This window comes from Protopterus annectens, chromosome 9.part0, assembly GCF_019279795.1.
Source record: "Protopterus annectens isolate FY-2018-M chromosome 9.part0, PAN1.0, whole genome shotgun sequence".
In the NCBI taxonomy this organism is placed as follows: domain Eukaryota; kingdom Metazoa; phylum Chordata; order Ceratodontiformes; family Protopteridae; genus Protopterus; species Protopterus annectens.
The window spans coordinates 721564728-721583769 of NC_056743.1; the positions used below are offsets into that span (position 1 = coordinate 721564728).

The following is a 19042-nucleotide window of genomic DNA, read 5'->3' on the forward strand; positions in this document are numbered from 1 at the left end:
ATGTGACACAGACTTCTCAAGGCTCAAGTCATACCTTGAGGCCAATATTGTCTTGATGCCACCAAAGATGGTTAGCTTTGTATTTTATCCTGTGAGTTGAAGTGGGCTGACTGGACTGTGTAAGATATGGAGGTTGTGTGCATACCACTTTAATAAACCTTCACAATCCACATCTTCCCACTCCAACAACTCACCCTTCTTCCCCCCATTCTTAAAACAGTGAAATATAGAGGGACTTGACTTAACCTGCATTTTTAACCTGCTGATTGTGTACATATGTTTTGGTTCTCATTGTTCAGGAATACTTCAGAGATCTGGAGAGGAGCGGAAACCCATTGCTTTGTGGGATTTAGGAAAAGTTATAGTTTGGGGTTATCTCAAATACCAGCCTAATTAGAGTCTTTAATTGCTTGTTCTATGAATTGAAGTGGATAGATGCTGCACCATGAAGTTGGGTTGTTATGGTAAGTATATAATTGTTTGTATGCAGCTCGTCATTGAAATGGTCATGGATGTAAATGATTTGCAGACAAATGTGGCCATACGAAGTTATATTTTGTTGTTGCATATTCAGCTTCACATGAGAACTAGAAGAAAAATGAATCTAGGACAAGCTAGTAAACCAGTTGGGGATAACCTGTATTAATTTTTTGGTCTTTAAAGTCCAAAGTGTTTAAATTGCAAATTTTAGTGATTTAGTACCATATCATGTCTTACTGACATTTTATTCCAACCTTCCCATACTGATCACATGTAATCAAGTTAAGAAAAAAAAGGCAGTGGCTTTATTGCGTATTTTATGCTAGTTTTCTTTTTTTACTGTGCAGATGTGAAGAAGAAGATGTTGAAATGAGTGAAGATGCTTACACAGTTCTAACAAGGATTGGTTTAGAAACATCACTCCGTTATGCTATTCAGCTTATTACAGCTGCAAGCTTAGTCTGCCGCAAGAGAAAGGTAATCAAAACTGATAGCACTGTGTGTAATACTTTGTACCACGAGTGTTCTGAAGGACACTTTTGTACAGTACTTGGTTAAATGCAAACAGTATAGCAAAAAGCATGAGGGTTCCTTGTAAGCTGGATTCGCTGATTGCTATGGCATTTATTTTAGTTTCAATTTTTTCTACAACATAGCTTTCGAAGGCATAGTTCCAGTTTTGGATTTACATGTTGACTGATCATTTATTCCCATTCCTTGAATGTATGGTATGGGCAAATAGAAAGCTGCACATTCATGTTCCAGACTTTATTGTTTCACTGTTAAACCTGAAGGACAAAACGAGTCCTAGTGAGATGCAAACAGCTCAGAAGCATTGGGAATAAATGCTTATCTTAAAAAGAAGCTGTTCTGACCTTGATTAGTAGCATTAGGGACTGTGCTTTCCCCAAGTTTAAAGTGGTTTTGTGTGAGCCTGCATGACACCAGCTTTCTTATTCATATCTTGAGATTGCCTGTCCCTTTGTCATTACATGTAGGTACTGTAGTTCCTTTTGCACTTCAGAGTTTAAATACAAAGGAAAATTTGTCAACACCAAGTGACTTAGCCATCCTGCAGGAAGGTTTGTCTCAAATAAATAACTGGTGCTAAAATCATGGACTGAAACTAAATGTCAAAAAATGCATTATTGCATCCTTTGGGAAGTCATCTACCCCAGGGAACTACCATTTTGACAGCATTCCCCTAAGAGATGACATAGTTGTCCGGGATTTTTGAACATGTGTGAACAGTAACCTAACTTTTGACCAATGTGTCTGTTGTGGTAAGAAAGACCTTCTCTATTGTACAGCCTATAAACAAAGGGATTGTGTCTGCATCTAGGGATGTCATTGTCCCTCTTTACTCAACCTTCATTAGGCCAGTCATTGAATATAATGCCCCCTTGGCTTGTATATGTCCAGACATGTTCAATAACTGGAATGCCCACAAAGTTAAGGATACTAGGCCTAAAAACATGTCCTATGTGGGCCAACTCACAACTGTCACTATACTCTTTATCATACAGACTGCTAAGTGACCTGCGTCTGTCATATAAGGCATCTCCTGACCCATTACTGATGGATGTACTGCACATTGGAAATCATATGGCATCAGAAATACTCTGTCTAGGAATGTAAACCTCTTTTGCAACATCAACAGAATGGTTTGGAGGGACAGGTATATCTCACAGAGGATACTGCCACTGTGGAACAGAATCCTTATCCTCATAAAACAAAGTTCATCCCTGTCAGTCCTCAAGCACAACTTAAATCTGTAGATGGAAAATAAAATTTACCTCAGGACTACCCTCTGTACTACTAATAGAGGCAGCTCCTAAATGCTTTATCCCATGCATGTGTCCACCTCAAATTATCTATGGTATGATCCCAGTTATTCTCATTTGGTATAATTTATAGTAATCAACCATGGGATGAGTAAGGCCAATCTGTAACCAAATGAGATACTTTATTCTGAGCACAAAAGGGAAGTTGGCTAGGCTTAGAATGGCCTGCAAGGGCAGCTAGCCTAGCACTTAACTATGAACCAAGGGACCGGCACTGGAGATATGACATATGGAAGATTCACTATCCTAGTGATGCCTCTGGGCATTTCTCTATTAGCCAATTGATGCCTTTAGCCATCTAATATTGCTTGGTATAATTACAAAGCCAATGCTGCTTGCAAGCTATTGAAAGATTTCACCTTAAAGTTTATGTGATGGAGAGAAAAATTAATTTGATACCTATCTTCTGTCTCACATTGTTTAATTTTTCACTTCTTTTCTTAGCCTTACACAGCATGATCATTTTCTTATTCATATGAGGCCTCTTGGGATTCCCTTCTGCTCTTTTTTAGGAGCATCACTTTTCATAACTTATTGATCTGATGTTGTCTCTTCCATCCATTCTCAGGTTATCAGATCCAACTCAGATCCATCTTTGTCCACTCTCAAGCTTTGGAGCCAGTGCTGAGGTTCCTCCACTAACCCATAACCTGCAGAGAAACATACCTTCGATCTTGTTTGCCGCTTGATTGCTATGAATGTGGTCTCCTTTGCTCAGGCTTGGTTAATTTTTGTGGTGATTTCTCAATTTCTATTTCACGGAGTCCAGTTCTCAGACCTTCCTTTATGTCTTAAAAAAAGCAATTTATATTATAGTGTACGAGTAGACAAAAAGATTGTGTACCCTTCTTATGTTGCCCTTTCTTACAGTTGTAGTTGTTAGCGATCCTAAGGTCATAGGAGGTTACTAAGCTAATGGCCCTAGAACACTTACAAGCCTAGCCAGTTTCAGCCCTTGTTCCCATGAGTATCTCCCTGGGGCAGTCATTGATATCAGCACCTAGCGCCCCTGACCAAGAGGGGCACAGGTGGAACTCCTGGGGTGAATTTACGATTACCCATCCAGTCATCCAATTTATATTTAAGTAGGGCCAATGAGGAGCTGTACTTAACATGAATTGAAAGCTTGTTCCAAAGGTGAGGTAATCTCTGGGAGATAAATCTGTCCCTCCAGCATGTTCTGTTGATGTCACTTACCAGGTTTAAGGTCCTTAAAATGAAAGATCCTTGTGCCATTAGACTTCCAAATATGCAGCATTTCCATTAAGGCATAGTCAGAGATAGTTTTATATGCAACGCACAGGTCTCCTCTGAAAATCTGTACGACACAGAGTACAGGTCTCCTCTGAAAATCTGTACAACACAGAGTACAGTTGCAGTGATTTCAGTCTCTCCACATGTGACAGGTGCTGAAGACACTGAATTTTCTTTAAGGGAACCTCTGTGAGTTCTCCAGTTGCTGCAGGTGCCTGGAAAAGTACATACCAAAAGGGCATTATACTCTGTATTGGTCTGATGAAGGAGGAGTACAGGGGAGTTGTAACTTCCTTTTATCTGGAGGCAATGCCCTTGAGATGGGCATTATAAAATGCTCTTCTTACCAACATGGAGACATGATGATCAAAGGCAAGGCTGATGTCATCATGGGTGCCCAGGTCCCTCACCACAGATTGCATGCTTAGGGTGTTATCATTGATGTGGTAGTTTAGCAGGCACAGCACCCTTGCTAAACGGGATGATCATGCATTTTTTTGGGTTAAGTTTTAGACCATGACTTTGGCACCAATCATTAATCTGTGTAAGCCTCTCCTGCAGGATGTTGACATCATTTGTGGATTCAGTGACAGCTCCCAGCTTGCAGTCATCGGCAGACTTTGTCAGCCATAGGCCCTTAGTTTTCACCTGTACTTTGTAGAAGTAGTTTCCAAACAGTAGCGGTCCAAGAACTGATCACTGTGGAACATCACTAGTTACGGGTCTGCTGGAGGGGGTGGAGTCCCCTGTTTTTACTGTATATGTTATGTTAGTGAGCCAATTTGCAACCCACCTGACAATATAAGGGTTGATAGCCAACTGGGTGAGTTTGTTAATAATGCCTGAGTGGGGAATTGTGTTAAAGGCCATGTCTAAGTAGGCTGTATGCACTGATTTACCCTCATCTAGGGGTTGGAAGAAGTCTGCTAATTTTAACTTGCATGATCTCCCTTTGACAAAGCCAGAGTGGGATTGAGCATTTGGAGGTTTCCTATGTCTTTGTTGATAAGGTCCGTGATGATTCTCTTCAAGACTTTGCAGAAAAGGCTAGTTAAGCTAATAGGTCTGTAGGTCCTGGGGTCAGTGGATGCATCTCCCTTGTGCAAAGGGATGATGATAGCTGTTTTCCATTCCACTGAGACAAAGCCGGTGCTAATGCTATGACTGAAGAGAGTTCTCAGGGGTTTTGCTAATTCCTGCTTCAACTCGTGTAGAAAACAGCCTGGGATGCTATCTGGTCCCATAGAGGCTTTGTTTTTAGCCTTTGAGAGGGTGCTTAAGACCTGATTCTTAGAGATAGTAGATGGTGGACAGGCAGTAGGGATGCTTTGTGGTATGAGTGGTGGAGAAAGGGGAGTGAAGTTTTCACTGAACCTGTCAGCCAGCAGGTTTGCTATATCTGCAGGTGCCGTGTATGAGATGTCATTAACTACAAGTTCAATGCAAATCTGGGACTTGCCTTTAAGGTTACAGATATAACTAAAGAACACCTTATGGTTGTCCTTAGTTTGGGAAGCCAATTTGGATCCGTTGTTGTCTTTGGATTACCTTACAAGAAGTCTTGTTTGCTTAAGTTGAAAATGGGGTGTTTTCAGTTTTGAGACCGTTCCTTCCTCTTATTGTATATTCTGTTAATGTACTTGTAAATCTAAAGCAGTGGTATACCAAGCCACTTGCAATTCCTGCCCTATTTTTTACATAGGGAAAATGGAGAGACATCTAGCCCAAAGAATATATGAGCATGAATATGCTATAAAGAAAAATAAATGTAACAACGCGTTAGCAAAACACATTAGTGAATATAACGACCATCAGTTTTCTTTTACAGCAATAGATCATGTAGAAATCGAAGACAAAAGACCTTGGGGCCTATATTTAGAACATAAGGAATTGCAACGGCAAATTAGAACACAAGCTGATATGTGGCTTGGGATTAATGAGCATAGTTCAATTACCCCTGTTTTGAAATTAAAAGCATTAAATACGAATAAAATAGTAGAATAAAATATAGTATACATTTATAAATTACAATATAATTTTTTTTATATATAATGGATTTTTTTTATATATAATGGATTTTTTAAGTATAATGAATAATTGTTGATTCAACATTCCATTTAAGTATTATAATATACATTTTAAAATAATTGTTATATATGAATATAGAGCATTTGCAACTATAATACAATATAATATAGTTAGTGTATATATATATATATATATATATATATATATATATATATATATATATATATATATACGTGTGTATTTATATATACAAATTTATATCCAATGTACATATACACACATTTTTAACATAATATTTATTTTAATATTTTCAAGTAAGTGTAAAAGTTCGTTTTGATACTGATCGATCATGGATGTGTTTTATTTAAGTTAACATATTGATTATTAATTTATTTATAATATACATACACACATGTATATATATTTTTAAATGTGATTATTTAGTGTTATATAATGAGATATTTCAAATTTTAATATATCATGCTAGTTTGTTAACATCTTTTTAACATTTTTAAAGGTGAACACATACATATTAATATATATTTTGTTAGTGCTGTCATATATTTTATCATGTTCTCATTTTTGTAATGTTATTTTTTTTATAAATATTGCTTCTATTTGTTTTATGTGAAGCATTAAGTGCACTTCAACATTGGTTATTAACATAGATTTTTTTATATATGCTGGGTTAGGGGCATGCTGAACCATAATAATGGAGAGTCACATGGTGCTAATTTTTCTTAATGAATGAACCTGTAGTATAAAAAGAAGTGAAGTCATGATAGATATTTTGTCTGATGAAGTTTAATATATGTTAAATGAAAGCGCTTACTTATGGATTAATTGATTTGTTATTTTAACCGAAGTATCAGTGTTTAATAAAGGATTTGTCTTTCCAGCTTGGTGGCTCTTCGCTTGTAGTTGGTTTAATATAGTTCATTCAGTTTTTCTTGTGCTACGGTATATATTCTGTTAATGGCAGATGTCCACTAGGCAAGTTTGTTGTTCTTTGACCATCTTACTTTGGTGTTGTCCGGTATGGCACATCATTTGCGGATTCAGTGACAGCTCCCAGCTTGCAGTCATCGGCAGACTTTGTCAGCCATAGGCCCTTAGTTTTCACCTGTACTTTGTAGAAGTAGTTTCCGAACAGTAGAGGTCCAAGAACTGATCACTGTGGAACATCACTAGTTACGGGTCTGCTGGAGGGGGTGGATTCCCCTGTTTTTACTGTATATGTTATGTTAGTGAGCCAGTTTGCAACACACCTGACAATATAAGGGTTGATAGCCAACTGGGTGTACAGATGCACGTACAACGCATTGGTGTAAAACCCTGCATAGGTTCCCATTTCCTGTGTGGGTGGAGGGGCTATGAGGGTTTATGCCATGTCTTAAGAGGTTGTAGTTTGTCTTGGAGAAATTTTTTAGTATGGTTTCTACTAAAGAAGGGTGTGGTGTTATGGTGACTTCTAGCGAGACTGATTTGTGGTCAGATCTCACCACGTATGGCTGAACATGGAGAGTGATGCAATGGTCCCCCATATTGGTAAGTACCAGATCTAGGATATTTTTGCCCCTTGTCAGGGTGTTAACCAGCTGGTCCAGGGTATTGGAGTTGACAAAATCCAGGAACCTTTGGGCAAGAGTTTAAACACATATAATTTACCCAGTCAGTGGTCGGGTAATTTAAGTCGGTCGGGTAATTAAAGTTGCCCAAAACCAGGGTGTTCAGTTGTACCTTGATTGACTTAAGTTGACCCAAGTAGGCCGAGTGGATGTCTTGATTCATGGAGGGGGTCCTATATCAGGTAATGACTGGGAGCAGGGTCTTCCCAACAGTCAGTGAAGAAGGCAGCCAATAATATCACACATCCGGATAAAAGAAAAACTCTTCTTTGTTCAATTAAGCGCTTTCGTCAGACTCCACTGACTTAATCAGAATACAAATACAAGGTTCAAAACATTGCTTAAATAACCCATCCCACCCTACAAATTAGTTGCATCATTTCCCACAGGAAATTAACAATGAATGACATGACAAGGTAAAACACGTTTTAAAGGAACCACAACACAAAACCACTCATTGTTAGTTGGTAATCATTCATAAAAAATACAAAGACTTCAGTTTCAGTAGAGCCATGATACGGACCCTGTCATTAAGTCCAGGTTTTTTACTGGCATTAAGTTTAATTTGCCACTTTAATTCAAGAAGTTCCAAAAACTCTTCCAACGGTCCAGCCCTTGAACCCAGGTCAGCATGATCAATGGCACAAAACTTAAACTTGTGCAAAGGGAACATCTCTATATGCTTATACAATGCATTTTTGTTGTTTTTCTGTCTAATTTCATAGCCATGTTCATAAACCCGTTGCTTGAGGGCCCTCTTAGTTTTACCCACATAAAATCCATCACATGAGTCACACAAAGCAACATATACTACCCCTGTTGAAAAACAGTAATAACTTTTCTTTGGTTAAATAAACCTGTAGTTCTTAATAAAGATCTCCCCTCTGTCCATAATGGACAGGCAGTGAGCACACCTACCACATTTAAAGCAACCCCCATTTTTTAAAGACCTCAAGTTCTTTTCCAAAAGGCCCTTAAAGCAGGTATCTTTGTTATAAACCACAACTGGTTTATCACCAAGGATCTCAACACTCTCCTCATCCATAACAAAAATTTCTCAATTATTTTCCTGATGTCATAGAAATCAAGTGTACAAGGTGTAGTCAAGGCCCTAGAGTACCTATCGTGGTCTAAACGAGGGGTCCCAACAGACTCAGTGTTGCCACATAGCAATTTAACAATGTACCCATTGTGCCTTTTGTGTTTAACTTCGTTCTCAATAATATTAACAAAACGGGGGGGGTGCTCTCTTTTTACTAACATGCCCTTTAGTGTCTCACATTCTTTTTGAAAATCATCGTACTCTGAGACCATCCTGGCAACCCTGACATACTGGCCTTTAACCAGGGCCTTTTTCTGTTGTTCAGGGTGCCAGCTTTCAAAGTGCAATAGTGCATTAGAATACGCAAGTTTCCAGTATAACAGAGAAATAAACATCTTTTTAGTCTAGTTCTTTTTGATAGTAACGTCTAAAAAGTTCAGGCTATCTTTATCCTTAGTCATAGTAAATTTAAGGAAATCAGTGGTCGCATTGATATAAACAACAAACTCTTCCAGTTTAGCCTCACTAACCTTCCACAACATTACTATATCATCCAGGTAGCGCCCATACAAGACCCAGTACCTTTTATACTCTGAGTTCCTAAGAAATTCATCTCCCCAGTAGGCCAATACTATATTTGAAAATGCTGGGGCACAACAAGCACCCATAGCAACCCTCTGTCTTTGTTGGAAAATATGATCATCAAAACTAAGGTAGTTGTTATCCAAAATCAATTGCATACATGTCCTCAGTGTTAATATTGTCCCATGATCCCAGTCAGTATTGAAACATAAATATTCATAAAACCATTCAAAGCCTTCTTCGTGAGGTATCACAGAAAAAAGGTCCTTGATATCTAAAGTGACCATAATAAGCCCATCATCATACATATCTGGTTTGATTTTTGCAAGGAAGTCCCAAGAGTCTCTAATAACCTACTCCCTACCATCCAAAACATTCTTAACTTTCCCATCAATATATTTGGCTATGCCAAAAGTTTTGGAGGCCTTAGCATCAACAATTGGTCGTAGGAGTGGGCTAAAGATGGATTTATGTATTTTTGGGAAAACTATGAATATCTAAACTGATTTGTCCATTAAGTAACAATTCATCCAAGGTAAGATCAATGTTTCTGTAAGATATATTCATTTCGTTCACAGAGGTCTATCGTGCCATCCCAAATAGAACCAAAATGCTCTCATCCAAAAAAAGGAAGCCAATCTGGTGGTCCCCTGCCATAAACAAACTTTACAACAAAAGGAAGAAACTTTTGCAGAAAAGAGGAAAATCCCAGGATGCAAAAATCTCCCTTACTAGCCTCAGTAAGAAACTGAGATGCCTCATAAAATCCTCCAAAGCTAGTTACAAAAATAAAATTGCCAAAGATTCCAAAGACAACCACAAAGCATTCTATAACTATGTCAAGAATCTAAATGGCAATGCTCAGATCTGCTCTGAGCTAAAACAGAATGGCATTAAATATACTGATCCGAAGGATATTGCCAATATCCTGGCAGATCGATTCAGTGCCAACTTCACCCCCCTCTCACCCCCTAAATGGCCCATCTCAATACCGGAAGATTGCCAAATTCCAGTAATAACGGCCACACAGGTACAAAACGCACTCTCTAAAGCCAAGAATACAGCATCCATGGGACCAGATGACATCCCGGGCTGTGTACTACATGAACTACAATATGAACTGACAATTCACCTAAGTGTCATGTTTAATCATAGCCTCACCTCAGGTTTCGTGCCCACTGAGTGGCGCAGAGCTACAGTTATCCCAATCCACAAGGGGGGATCCACCTTGGATCCCAGAAACTACCGTCCCATCAGTCTGACAAGCCTTATCTGCAAGGCCATGGAGCGTATTATCATGGAACTTATAAACAAAGACATTGGCAACCTTCAAACACTGGACCCCACCCAGTTTGGGTTTGTGAAGGGCCGATTTTGTCTCCTGAACCTGATTGACTTCTTTGAATCAGTCTCCAGAGCCATGGACAAGGGTAAGGTGGTCCACACAGCCTATCTAGACCTTGCCAAGGCCTTTGACACCATCCCCACTCTGGAATCATAGATAAACTTACTAAGTTGGGCATTAATCCCTATGTCACCCAATGGGTTGCTAAATGGCTTACTGATAGAACCCACACTGTAAAAGTAGCCGACTCCAAATCCAGCTCCAGACAAGTGACAAGTGGAGTACCTCAGGGTTCAGTCCTGGGGCGCTCTTGTTTGGCATCTACTTCTCTGAAGTACAGGTCAACACTAAGGGACTCTGGCTAACAAAGTTTGCAGATGACTGCAAACTGGGAGCCATTATTGAATCCCCAAATGATGTGGATACTCTACAAAAGGGCCTTACAGAAACAGATGCTTGGTGCCAGAGCCATGGGCTCAAGCTCAATGCCAAGAAATGTATTGTTATCCCCTTTGGGAAAAAACATGTATCCATGAATTACCATATAGGTGGCAGTACACTAAACACAGAAAGTGTGATAAGAGACTTAGGGACACAGGTGGACAGTGGTCTCACCTTCGATAACCACATCACCACAACAGTCAGGAAATCCTTCTATGTGGTACACCACATCACGAAGGGCTTTTCATCCAGAAAAAAGGAGGTCATTGTCCCACTGTACTCATCCCTCATTAGACCCATTATAGAATACAACGCCCCATTTGGTATGTACCTCTCAAGACATCTGCAACAACTGGAAAGGCCTCAGAAATACCTCACTAAAAGAATCACAGGCCTAAAGCAGATGCCCTACGCTGACCGCCTTAAAAAACTCCAGCTATACTCTGTCTCATATCGTCTACTCAGAGGCGATCTCTGCTTAACATACAAGGCCATGTCAAACCCAGAGCTGTTGGACATGCTACACTTAAAGAAATCCCAATCCCTCAGAGCTACACGCTCTAGGGATCTAAACCTTGTCATCACAATAAACAAAACATGCTGGAGGGATAGGTTCCTGACCCAGAGACTCCCCAGACTCTGGAATAGATTGCCCATACATGTCAAGCAGAGTGCCTCTTTGGACCTCTTCAAGAGGAACCTTGACGATTGGATGGGAGAAAGGAAATTCACCCCCGGGATCACGTCAGTCGCCCTGCTAGACAGGGGTCCAGGAAAGTAAATAATGTGGGAAGAAATAGCCAGGGAATTTTTATGGCTAGGCTTGTATAGGCCCTAGGGCTGATAGCCTAGTACCAACCTATGAACCTATGAACCTTGACGATTGGATGGGAGAAAGGAAATTCACCCCAGGGATCACGTCAGTCGCCCTGCTAGACAGGGGTCCAGGAAAGTAAATAATGTGGGAAGAAATAGCCAGGGAATTGTTATGGCTAGGCTTGTATAGGCTCTAGGGCTGATAGCCTAGTACCAACCTATGAACCTATGTGTCACTGTATAGCAAATCAAATATTTTACTATCATAGTCAGTAGTGTTCATAGTAACCACACCCTTGTCAGGTTTCATTAACCTAATCTCCTGGTTACTTGTAACATCTTTGAGAAGTGACCATTCCTGATGGTTTAAGTTATTGGCCACGGTTCGTTTTTGGTGTATGAGAAGTTCCCTAATTTCATTTCCACACAAAGCTTCAAAAATTGAAGTAAGAGGGTGCACCGGTGGAATAAATTTACTGGGCCTGTGAGGTCAGTGGGCAACCACTGTTTGGTTGTTGTTCTTGAAATACAAAGCCAAATTATACTTCCTACAAAAAAGTTTTAAGTTTAAGATAGTGTCAACCAAGTTAGCGTTCCTAGCTGGAACAAAGTTCAAACCTTTTGAAAATAAATTAGCCCAATTAAAATCAACATGAACTTGGCTATAGTTATAAACTGTAAAATCGCCATCCAAGTTTTTGACCATTGAAACAACATTGGCCATTTCAATCATCTGTCTGAGCTTCCCTCATCCCCCTCCACTGATTTTGGTTGTTCTTCTGCCCATACCTGAAATTGCCAGGCCCCATCTCCCTCTGGTTCCAAATTCTCTTGGATCTCCTCACTTGTGGAGGTTCTAAAGGGACATCCCTATTCAGGTAATCATTCACCTCCAAAATCTCCTCATGAGCTTCATCATATTCCACAGGGACTCTATCAAAAATAACGGGCTTGTTGCCCTTCTGGGGGGTCCGGGGTATGATCTGCCAGCGTCATAGTCCCATTTATCTCTAAACAGCTTATGCTGTTTTCTAGCTGTTAAATCAGTCAGCCCCTTGTCAACAATCTTAAAAACATTAAAAAATCATTTTTGACACTCTCATATAATAAGTCGTTCTTAATACTAACTTCAACTTTGTCAATATATCTTAAAAGCATAGACATTTTCTTATTATTGTCACTAATAAGTATTTTAACAGTTCAAAATTATTGAGAACGAAGTTAAACACAAAAGGCACACTGGGTACATTGTTAAATTGCTATGTGGCAACACTGAGTCTGTAGGGACCCCTCGTTTAGACCACGATAGGTACTCTAGGGCCTTGACTATACCTTGTACACTTGATTCCTATGACATCAGGAAAATAATTGAGAAATTTTGGGAAATGTTTGTTATGGATGAGGAGAGTGTTGTAGTCCTTGGTGATAAACCAGTTGTGGTTTATAAAAAAGACACCTGCTTTAAGGACCTTTTGGAAAAGAACTCAAGATCTTTAAAAAATGGGGGTTGCTTTAAATGTGGTAGGTGTGCTCACTGCCCGTCCATTGTGGACAGAGGGGGGATCTTTATTAAGAACTATGGGTTTATTTACCCAAAGAAAAGGTATTACTGTTTTTCAAAAGGGGTAGTATATGTTGCTTTGTGTGACACGTGACGGATTTTATGTGGGTAAAACTAAGAGGGCCCTCAAGCAATGGGTTTATGAACATGGCTATGAAATTAGACAGAAGAACAACAAGGATGTGTTGTACAAACATATAGAGATGTTCCCTTTGCACAAGGTTAAGTTTTGTGCCATTGATCATGCTGACCTCGGTTCAAGGGGTGGACCGTTGGAAGAGTTTTTGGAACTTCTTGAATTAAAGTGGCAAATTAAACTTAATGCCAGTAAAAAACCTGGGCTTAATGATAGGGTCAGTATCATGGCTCTACTGAAACTGAAGTTTTTGTATTTTGTATGAGTGATTACCATCTAACAATGAGTGGTTTTGTGTTGTGGTTCCTTTAAAATGTGTTTTACCTTGTCATGTCATTCATTGTTAATTTCCTGTTGGAAATGATGTAACTAATTTGTAGGGTGGGATGGGTTATTTAAGCAGTGTTTTGCACCTTGTGTTTGTATTCTGATGAAGTCAGTGGAGTCTGACGAAAGCGCTTAGTTGAATAAAGAAGAGATTTCCTTTTATCCGGATGTGTGGTATTGTTGGCTGCCTACTTCGTTATCTGTTTTTCTACAGTTTGTCTTGGTCTTTTGGCGGTTTTTGGCTTCCCAACAGTCAGTTGTACCAGTAGTAACTCCAGTGGAGTCTGGCTGTATAACCACTCTGGATGTTTATCATTAATGAGTAATGATGCACTACATCCTTTAGTTTTCATGCCTTCAGTTTATGGTTTGAAGATGTGGTAGGAAATGTAACCTGGTATGGCTGGAGTGCTTTCTGCAGCTTTAAACCAGGTCTCTGTGACTGCACACATGTCTGCATCTTCCAAGGTGAGGACTGCTTCCAGTGAGTGCAGTTTCAAGTTCGAACTGCTAGCATTTAGCAGCATAACCTTAAGTTTGTGTTAGAGGTTATTTTTATGTTAGTAATTTTGATGTTGTGATATTGCCTAAGAAGGCATTATGGGGGTAATAAGTAATAATCTTAGATAGGTAATAAGCCTTAGTCAGTAACAGAAATCCCAGGGGTGAGAGATGAAGACCATCTCTGACAAAGAATCGCAGTCCGTCAACCATATCATCCCAGACTGACAAGACCCCCTTAGAATGACACCAGAAAAGTAGCCAATTGTTGAAGTCAATCATTTTTTGTTTGTATTGTGGCATCATCCTAGGCAAAGATAAAACGCTGCTTAAGGCTAGGGCCATACCTGTCTGAGACACATAATTTAAGAGTTCAGTCATGTCTCTCTTCATAGAGTCCATTGAGGTACGTCTCAAATCTTCATACCAACGTGGACTGTGACAGTCATAACCATACCTGTTGTTGAGAGACTTGAGTGCGTGTGTGACGTGATGGATCCTGGCACCTGGCAGACAATTGACTGTGACCTTTTCGCTATCTAACCTGTTGAGTGGGATGTCTATGTGTCTCACTATAGAGTCACCTACGACTAAGATGTTAGGTTTTGTGTTATGCCGTAGGGGTTTGGCTGGTGAGACACTGATGTGTGAGATATTATGTGTACTGTCTTCTGCAGGTGATGTAACGTGTGGTGCGCTTGTTTATGGGAGGTTTCTGATGTTTAGGTAGGCTTCTGGTAAGGACCTCCGCATATGTAGATTTATGTGATGTTAGTGCTGCAGGTGAAGGAGGTAAGGTGTGTGTCCAGTGACAACCCACTTAGTGTCAGATTTACTTTCTGGTGAGTGAGAGCCTGGATTCTAGGATGTTCTTCGTATTTCACTATTGCAGTCATTACATTTGGGTTATCTGCCTGCAGGTAGCCCTCAGCCAGCCTGAATACCTGAGTCTTTGATTCCTGCGTTGGATGCGGTCTCTTCTTCCATGACGTCAGGTCATCAGGGGTATAAAACATGCAGCCAACGCCATTACATCAGTCTTTCTTGCCACACGGTGCTCGAAGCAGAAGCAGTTCGCAAGTGCCGGTTGGCCGACTCCTGAAATTTTCGTTTTCGAGTTTCAGAACCAAAGTCTTCAAAAAAGCTAAGTACCCCGTTTAGGATCCTTTTTCTTGCTCTTAACAGATGTCAGTAAAGGTTAACAATTGTCTTACCTGTGGAAAGCAAATACCTCATAAAGATTTTCATTCGTACTGCATTCCTTGCTTAGGCCCAGACCACGACGTCCCTCGCTGTCAGTTTTGTGCCTTATTCAACCCCCAAACTATTCGTCATTGGTCTATTTTTGCAGCAAATTATTTTGGTACTTGGTATAACTGTCCAGAAATGGCTTCGGTAAGCCATCCGACTACCGATATTCCAAAAAAATGTAAGGATAAAGACAGAGACAGACAGCATAGGTTCAAAACTGCCGACGATGCTTCCGTTAAGCTAGTTGCCAGTTTGCCGGTACTCAGTGAGGCGCTTTCACAGCCTCTGATACCTGCTTCTTCAGATTCGCAGGCCTCTACTGAGACCCATTGGTAGTCCGGTATGCCGTGAGATGCTTCTTCGACTATGGAACCGGCGGATGTCTCTACCTTGGATGGGTCCGGAGCCGCTGAGGGCGTATTCAAGCCTACAGACTTGCATTTTAAACCGACGTCATTTTCTTCATCCAGACCAAAAACTTGACCCACGCCTAGAAAACCGACGTCCAAACTGCATGGTCAGGCCCATATGCCTAAAAAACAAATGCTTAGAATGGCAACAAATGAAACAAATCCGCCAGATAAAGCACTCTTATTAAATCCAAGTGAACCAAGTAAAAATAATAATAAAGAGTGCACCATATGAGGCCAAGCTGAATAAAAGTCCAAAAAACCTTCAAGTAAAATCGAATGTCCACACTTTATTAAAAAACAAAAAGCAAAGACTGCAGTGGTATAAGCGCTTTCGCGTTGCTCCTCAACGCTTCATCAGATATAAATGCAGTATAAAACCCCCCTCCCTTTATACAAAAAGCATACAGTGACATCACAAGATTCAATAAAACAATCAAGTAATTAAGACAATAAAAGTTAATGATATTAGTGCTTAAGACACCTGGAAGTTAGGAAAGGCTTGATGGATAACTTCTCATTGAGCCCAAACCTATGGGCTTGTAATTTCATTATCCACTGGCTCTCTCTTTCCTCAATCCTGTTTTTTGAATTGCCCAACCTCTTCCCTATGTTGACTAGTTCTAAAACTTGAAAGCTGAAGCTATGTGTGCTGCCTAGCTCTACTATATGTTTCGCAAGTGCATTAGTAATATTACACTTGCTGATGGCATAAATATGCTCTCTAACACGCTCTCGTAGTGACCTGGTGGTCATGCCCACATAAAACATCATGCAGGCTCTGCATGTTGCTACATATACTAAATTCAAAGATTTACAAGTAGCGTAGTGCTTGAATAGATATCTCTTGTTAGTTATGGGATGAATAAAGATGTCAGTAGTAGATACATGTTTGCATTGATTGCATGTGTAACATGGAAAGGTGCCTGTTTTATGACTTGATGGGGCACTGAAGCGACAACGATCATAACATAACAACCTATTCAATGAGGGCATATTCCTATATGCCACTCTAGGTCTTGTATCAACTAAAGAGCCAATCGTATCATCAGCCGTTAAAATGCTCCAATGCTTCCTGAATATGTTCAGAATATTGTTGTTTCTATTAGTAAAGGGAATGACAATCCTGTTATAGTTGTCCTTAGTCCTCCTTTTGGCAGATTGCGAAGTATTGTGTGTTCTACTAATCAGAGGTGCTCCATCAGATAATCTATGTGAGTCACCCAAAGAAATGGCTTCAGATACTTGTTTCTTATTGTAACCTCTAGATAAAAAATTCTTGGTGAGTGTCTGTTTATGTTTATCGTAGACTGTTGTCTGAGATGTTAGTTTTGAGATCCTAACCATTTGATTGGTAATGATGTTGTTATATATATGTCGAGGGTGCATACTCTCTCGATGTAACAGATTATTTTTCCAACATTCCTTCCTGTAGAGTTCAGTATCAAAGCCCTGATGGGTGTTAATTATTCTGACATCCAAAAAATCAATGGTGTCAGAAGAATAAGTGCATTCAAAACTGAGGAAATCTGTGGTACTATCGAGGTATGCTACAAAACTCAAGAGCTGGTCAACAGTTCCCCTCCACAACAAAAACACATCATCTACAAACCTGTTATAGAATACAAGATGGTCAGCAAAAAGTGAATCTTGGTTCAAAACAAAACAGTTCCCCATTGTGCCAACAACAAGTTAGCATAGGCGTTGGCACAAGGGGTACCCATTCCCTTTACTAATAGAAACAACAATATTCTGAACATATTCAGGAAGCATTGGAGCATTTTAATGGCTGATGATACGATTGCCTCTTTAGTTGATACAAGACCTAGAGTGGCATATAGGAATATGCCCTCATTGAATAGGTTGTTATGTTATGATCGTTGTCGCTTCAGTGCCCCATCAAGTCATAAAACAGGCACCTTTCCATGTTACACATGCAATCAATGCAAACATGTATCTACTACTGACATCTTTATTCATCCCATAACTAACAAGAGATATCTATTCAAGCACTACGCTACTTGTAAATCTTTGAATTTAGTATATGTAGCAACATGCAGAGCCTGCATGATGTTTTATGTGGGCATGACCACCAGGTCACTACGAGAGCGTGTTAGAGAGCATATTTATGCCATCAGCAAGTGTAATATTACTAATGCACATGCGAAACATATAGTAGAGCTAGGCAGCACACATAGCTTCAGCTTTCAAGTTTTAGAACTAGTCAACATAGGGAAGAGGTTGGGCAATTCAAAAAACAGGATTGAGGAAAGAGAGCCAGTGGATAATGAAATTACAAGCCCATAGGTTTGGGCTCAATGAGAAGTTATCCATCAAGCCTCTAACTTCCAGGTGTCTTAAGCACTATCATTAACTTTTATTGTCTTAATTACTTGATTGTTTTATTGAATCTTGTGATGTCACTGTATGCTTTGTATAAAGGAGGGGTTTATACTGCATTTATATCTGATGAAGCGTTGAGGAGCAACGAAAGCGCTTATACCACTGCAGTCTTTGCTTTTTGTTTTTTAATAAAGTGTGGACATTCGATTTTACTTGAAGGTTTTTTGGACTTTTATTCAGCTTGGCCTCATATGGTGCACTCTTTATTATTATTTTTACTAAATGCTTAGAATGGCTGAAGACCTTATTACTTTAATTAGAGGAAGCCAGCCTTCCTCCTCAAAGAGACCTAGAACTGATTTTCCTTCTGATTCTTCTGATCAGGATTCTGATATTTCTGTTTCTTCTGATTACCAGGATTTGCCCTTATCTACCTATGAGGATTCTGATGCAGAGGATTCCATTCCCTCTGCTTCCCCTCCAGAAGATTTTTCTTTTGGTGAAACTTTGCACACTCTTAGGGAGCATTTCTGCTGGGAAAGCCAGGATTACTCTGACTCCAAAAAGAGGCTTAGGGAATTCTTACTTCTTCCTCAACACAGACCTTTAGCTATCCCTCCTGTTCTGGACATTGTACATGATGCTTTCTTGGAATCTAGCCTGTCCCCAGACACTTTACCTCCAGCTCCCAGAAAACCTGACCGGTATTGCAGAGTACCTGACTCTCACAAGTTCCTCTTCAAGAATCCTACTGCAGATCCAGAGACCATTTCCCAAGGTCTAAAGGGCATTAAGGCTACTGCTGCCAAAAATCATACCCCCCCCCCTCTGATAGAGATTCTAGAACCTTGGACAGATGGGGTAAGAAGGTATACACTTCTGCTAATTTGTCCATTAGGGCTTTAAATTACAAGTGTCATATGTTAAAGTACCAGCAGCGTATTATGGTACTACTTAAACAGAAAATTATGTTGATTCCTGACTGTGCTGAATACAAAGAATTACAGGATTTAATGCATTCTGCTGAACAAGTTGGTAAATATACTTTGCAAT

The 19042-nt window shown here is 39.8% G+C and overlaps 1 protein-coding gene across 1 annotated transcript in view; it reads left to right on the forward strand.

Annotated features, from left to right (window-relative positions):
- The window catches only part of RUVBL2 (RuvB like AAA ATPase 2), a 1077211-nt gene that overhangs the window by 869616 nt on the left and 188553 nt on the right, over positions 1-19042 (forward strand). Inside the window, exon 13 of the mRNA XM_044083345.1 lies at positions 828-957. Within this exon, the coding sequence (XP_043939280.1) occupies positions 828-957 (130 nt within the window). The remainder of the gene's footprint in view (positions 1-827; positions 958-19042) is intronic.